Here is a 6,000-nt window from a genome sequence, read left to right on the forward strand (position 1 = left end):
GCACTCCCCAGATAGTGTCTGATCACCTGGCCTGCCTTCAGCAGGAATCCTGCCAGGACGGTTTAGCCAGAATCCCCCGACCCGTGATGTTCCCTCTGGAATTTTTCATCCGCTGACCCCTATGTGCTCCTGGCTATAAATCCCCACTTCTCCCTGTATTCGGAATTAAACTCAATTCTATCTATATGGAAGCATCTTTTCCTTTATTGCAATAGTTTTTCTGAATAAAATCTGTTTTTACCACTTCACTGTCCAGCTCCGGTTTTTCTTTAATACACCAAGTGAGTTTTAAAAGGAAGGCAGCAAGACCGCATTGGCTGAGGCAGGTCGGGAAGGCTTTTGCACGAACTGTGTGTGCAGAACTTGCAAAGGCCGAGAGAAGCAGGGAGGACAGTGCAGCCTGGCAGGGGCCCGGCCAAGCAAAGGCCATCAGGGTGGAGCATGGGGCAGTGGCAGATCGACAGACGAGTGAAGGGCTCTGGATACCAGACGAAGAAGTGGGGTTATCACCTGCTGGCTTTCACATTGTTTAAAGGCTTGAACTTTTCCTGCAAAAGAATCTGCACCAGAACCCCAATAAACACAACTGATCAAAGTTGAGGTGGTCTGGCCAAGGACAGGGGGCTAAACCCTCCACCCCAAATACACTGTGGTGGCCCATGGGCATCTCTGAACACCTGAAGAGCAAAGTCTGAAACCAGAGCTGTGGGCAACAGGGAGTCCCTGAGGTTCCCGTGCTTTTGGACTGAGAGGACAGCCACGGTGTCTAACAAGGAAGGAGACTAGAGCTGCCGTGTTCAAGATGGAGTCAAAGCAGGGGTGGTGAGCCCACGGTAGCAAGGGAATACTGAGAACTTGCTACATTTCTCCAGCCAGCCCTCTTCCCACACCAAGACCTTAGGGAATCTCAGGGTCAACATATGGGAACACAAACCCTCTATTTACCAGGGTGTTCCTTTCCCAATCTCCCTTCACACTCTGTCCACACTATCTAATCTAGCTCCTGGTTATACTGTCACACTGGTCTCTGTCTCCTGTGTCCCCCACATACCAAAGCACACAGAGGGCTTCCACAAACACTACGATTAAGAAAAAGAAAAGCCTGAGCACTACTCAAAAATGGGCTGGCCCCAGGAGCAGCAGCTGTCTAATATCAGAGGCTGCCACGTTTGTCTAGTAAGGATACTCACGCCAGGAATGTCCAAAAGCCTTGACACCAGAAGAGGCAACTTCAGAGCTGCAACACTCCCAGTGACACCCACAAGAACACGGAACTGTCTCTCCACCAAGGGTGCAGCAGCTGGACATGAGGCCCTTGCTTCCATGTGGGGTCTGGCGGCTTCAAGTTCAGGGAGCCTGCAAGGACTGGGCTCCATAAAGCTCTGTCAGGATTTAGGATCTAAAAGCAGAACAAGGTGTACCCATTTCATTCATACATTTGACTGAAATTATTGAGAACCCTGTGTTAGACCCTGGACGAGATGCTGGGATTCCTAAGTGGTCAGCAGTCCCCACTCTGGGAGCAGACCATTTGATAAGAAGGTCAGACACCTCGTCACACACAAGTCAGTTACAATGTAATGTGGCCAGTGCTGTGAGGAAAGTCTATAACCAGGGGCTGTGGCTGCCCAGGAATAACAGTCTGAGGATGTCAGATACCACAAAAATGACATATAGGTTGAGCCCTGAAGGACAAGTAAGTTTTCTAGAGAAAGAAGGAAATAACTTTGCAAAAAGGAGCAATCTTGCAAAAGTGAAGCAGCCTGAAGGAGGGTGGCAGGTTTGGGGAACTGGGAGTAGCTTAGTAGTGATGCTAAAGTGTGATGGGGGGCAGGAGGTAAGGCTGCAAAACCAGGTCAAGGGCAGAGTGTCAAGGGTGGTGAGGGCCCGGTGAGTTTTCATTTTAGAAAGATGGTGCTGGTGTTGGAGACAGTGTGGAGAGGGCCCTGGTGGTGGAGAGATTGGAGGGGGCAGGGGAAGGAGCTACTGCAGTGGGCTGGGCTGGCTGACTGACTGAAAAGAGTGGTAGGACAAAACGGGTTTCAGGGATGCCTGAGATAGAACCCTAGGCAACAAGGGAGCTTGGGTACTCCAGGGAGCTGAGAGATTTGCCTCCTTGTCTCTGTCCCTGTGGATCAGACTGGGCACCACCCTACTAATCCAAGCCCAGGAAGAGACAAGCATAAAGGGGATATAGGCCACCCCATGAAAGCAGCTTCTTGGTTTCTTCCTCTGGACCTCAGATATTTCTAGAATGAGTGTCCATGATAATATGGCTGATGGACACACCAAAATATACACTCTGCAGGTTGGGCCAGCAAAATGTACTCATGCCATCAGCAACCACCTCTGAGGACCAATTACATCTAACCCTGGACAAAAGAATTGTGCAAGACAGCCAATGCCTTCAGGGAATCTGTAGATGAGTTGAGAAAACAAGAGTCACACCTGAAATCATCTGAGATGGGTTCTTCTCTGGGACGCACCTTTTTGGTGATTATTGATTCGATCTGTTCCTCAGCTTCCTTGCCTCTCCCTCTCCATTTCCCCAACACCATCACCACCGCCACGAACAAGCTCCCTGAATCTGTGACCAGGTCTAATCGCCAACTGCCAGGCACCTTCCAGGTCCTGAACTGCTTAATGAATAATAAACTGTACCCTCTAAAGGAGGATGGGGCAGAGGACAGAAGCCTGGCCTGTGAATCAGGAGCCCTGGGCCCTGTCCATGGTTGTGCTCCTGACCTGGTGTGTGACCTTGGCCCAGGGTACTTCCCTCCCTGAACTTGTCTCTTCATCTGAAAAATGCAGAGGTAAGACCAGGTGATCTCTGAAGCTCCTTCCAGCAGAAAACTTCTGAGTCAATGCATAAAAGACAATGGCAAGGGCTCTCTGTACAAGAGGGTCCTGGAAGATGCACTCAAAATGGGCAGAATCAGCAGAGGGAGGGGACACCAAGGCAGACCCCGAGGAGGAAGTGCCTGTGAATTGCCCAATGGCTAACTCTGTGGCTGCACTCACAGAGGCCTCCTTTTCACTTCACAGACCCCTTGGTTCCCTAGGGCCTCTTTGCCCAGTATTTCCTTTAAGACTCAGGCACATACCCACATGAGCTGAGGATCATGTTGGGGTCCATTATCCCACTCCAACTTCAGTCTCCCAGAGGCCCAGACCCTTCTCAGCAGGGGTTAAGCACAGGCCAGTTCCCCAGAGCAAGACACCTCCAAAGTTCCATTTGCCCACGATCTCAATCTCGGCTCTACATGAGGGCCTCAGCCAGGGCCGTGCTTGCCCAGAGCCGAACTGAGTCTATTCCAGGGCCTGGGAAGCCCTGTTAGCAACTGGCAAGGTCTAGAGGGCCTATTGCCAGGTTCTTCCCAGAACTAATCAGCATGCTGATCAGCGCCCACACTGGTGATGGAGGCACATTCTGGACTCTCTAGGGAAACCTACCTGCCAGATCTCAAACCTTGACCCTGCCCCACCCTAGCCAATTAGTGCTATGACAAGGAGATTCCTGCAAAACCAGAAGCTGAACTTCACCTCTGCAGCCCCTGAATCTCCTCCACATCAAGCTGATATCATTTTAAGGAACAGGTTACTTAAAGCAGTCAGTTAAACTTGGGGCAGGAATCCATGTTGGTAACTTCAACTACTTCCCTACAGTAGATAGTACAGCCCAGGATTTACTACTCAGCCTACTGAGCAAGCATTGCTAAAGGCCAAAGCCTACTTACCTTTCTAGAAAACGGTCGGTGGGTGGGGAGGCATATGTACTTGAGGAACAGAAAGGGGATAATTTAACCAACATTTGAAAGCAAGGTCAAATTGTTTCAATCAGACAGTCCCATGGAGGGTGATAGCTGGCAGGAGTTCACTATGTTTACTTTCAAAAGTGATCAAATCCTGAACTAGGAAGTCTGTTACTCTACCCAGTTCCTGTTAGAACCACCTATTTGCACAGCCAAGGTAGCTGCAGACAGCACCTCAGTTATTTCCCTGGGCTCTGCTGAACTCATAGGAACTCTTGTGCAGCAGAAAGAGTTGGCAACCAGAGAGGTTAGAGGTCTATGATTACTGAGCCTCAAGCTCCCAGGGCACCCGCCACCCAGGTAAGCCACAGCCAAAAAATGGCAGCTTCTCTCCTTTAGAAAGACAGGGCTAGATAAAGAGCCTCAGCTTGTGGCAGGCTTGTGATGAGTAAATCTTCCCTGATGAGTTTAATTAGGGTGGAGTTAAGTAAACGTTTTGGAATACTTGCCAGTCACAATATGGGCAGGTGTCGAGCAAAGGGAGAATGAGAGCTAAAAAGCGCCAGAAGTGGTATGAGCCCAGCGAAACACAGGAAGGAGGGGGGTGGAGCCTAGGACAAAGCAGAATCAAACTCCAGCACTGGGGTGGGTGTGAGGAGATGAGCAGGGATCCAGGATCCAGGATCCATTAAGAGCTTGAATCCTTTAGCCTGATGTCAAAGGCCCTCACTACAGGCCCCAGGCTTCTGCTCTGGCCTTATCTCCTACCCATCAACACAGTCTACTCTCTGCCTCAGTAATAATGAACCACTTGTAGCCTCCCAAAGTGTCACTCTGCCCCCAAACTCAAAGTCATTAAAAGGAGTCTCGTGGCCACAGGGGCACTTTAAACCCCTTCCCCCAAGGAAAGGCAAGGAACTCTTCAGGAGAGCTCAAGGCCTTGGCATTCTGCTAAGACTGCTCTCCTCTCAAACCAGAGGCAGACATGCTTGACTCTGATGCTCCTGTAATCCCAACAGGCACCCTCCCTCCTCACAGCCACATGTTGGGAATATATATATATTATATTCACACACACCGGCTACTAGCAAGGGAGTGACTGAGTACTGCCACCTCAACCACTGGGAAAGATGTAGAAAACCCCTGCTCCCAAGACACCCACCACCTCCCCAACCTGGGAATCTCTCCTGCCCATCATCTGGCACAGCCCTCCAATACTTCAAAGGTCAGTACAAAGTTTTCCTCTGACAAAATTTGGCCTCGCTAATTTTTAAATGCCGTTTAGCACATTTCGGCGGATCTAAGGGATAATTCTAGCGCTCCAGGGCTTTCCTTTTTCTATTTTACCAACTTTAAAAACATAGTTTGTACTTTGGGGAGCCCCTATTCCTTTTTGGAAGCAGGCTGATGGTTTCTGTTTTTAAAAGACAAGCAGTAGGTGTGGGGAATTGACAGGGCCACCTTTTATACGAGATGAAACAGCACCGGACAGTCTCAGAGCATCACAAAGCAGGGATGGCAGCGCACAGATGCAAATCCCTCGCTTCAGGCTCCAGCAAGGAGGGGCTCCCGAATGCTCCAGCCCCACGGACACAGGTAGGAAAGGGAGGTCCCCCGCCACACACACACACAAACGGTCTGGAGCAGACCACACACACACACACACACACACAGCGGTCGACCCACAGTCGCGAGCACAGCTTCGTGGGCACACATGGGAAAGTCAGGTCACTCACACACACACACCCCAACCCACGGAAAGTGACGTCACATACACACACAGTCGGGCTGACCCAAACTCGCAAACAGTGATTCTCCAGGCTCCCTCCCGCCAGGAGGACATAGCCTAGGATACCCCCATTGCCTCCTCACCCGCGCCAGGCGCGTCTCGGGGCCGCCCCCAAATATCGCGGTAGCTCGGTCACTCCTCCCGGTGATTCCTACTGGTACGCAACGTCACGAGAGGCCCTGGCAGCCTACGCGCTCGTGCAGCCTTCTGGGAGTTGTAGTCCATTTCTCTGCCTCCTGGTAGTTGTAGTCCACTGGGGGGAATCCTGCTGCGAACCCTGGCTTCGCGTTCTTGGTGTCTGCTGTGCTGTAGCCTGGGTCTGGTGTAACCGTGCGACCCCTCACCCTCCACCCCCATCCCACACAGACACAGTGCTCATCACTGCAGCACTTCATACTGAATATTTACTGAGCCTTTTCTATGTTTTAAGTGCACAGGATACAGAGATAAATCGGACTC

General features: G+C 50.9%; 1 protein-coding gene across 9 annotated transcripts in view; it reads right to left on the minus strand.

The window, feature by feature from the left end:
• PPCDC (phosphopantothenoylcysteine decarboxylase) overlaps nt 1–6,000 on the minus strand; it is a 62,870-nt gene extending 56,870 nt beyond the window's left edge. For 5 of the 9 annotated variants that reach the window (XM_070497763.1, XM_044764486.2, XM_070497773.1 and 2 more), the window contains exons 1-2: nt 5,625–5,762; nt 1,191–1,399 (exon numbers count right to left, since the gene is read on the minus strand). In XM_070497763.1, coding sequence (XP_070353864.1) covers nt 1,191–1,376 — 186 coding nt within the window. In that variant the 5' untranslated portion in view covers nt 1,377–1,399; nt 5,625–5,762. Of the gene's footprint in view, nt 1–1,190; nt 1,400–2,448; nt 2,637–3,737; nt 3,777–5,624 lie in introns of those variants that run through there. The other 4 variants (XM_070497759.1, XM_044764488.2, XM_014841384.3 and 1 more) reach the window with 4 other exon arrangements.

The sequence above is a fragment of the Equus asinus genome, chromosome 2 (assembly GCF_041296235.1).
Source record: "Equus asinus isolate D_3611 breed Donkey chromosome 2, EquAss-T2T_v2, whole genome shotgun sequence".
In the NCBI taxonomy this organism is placed as follows: Eukaryota; Metazoa; Chordata; class Mammalia; order Perissodactyla; family Equidae; genus Equus; species Equus asinus.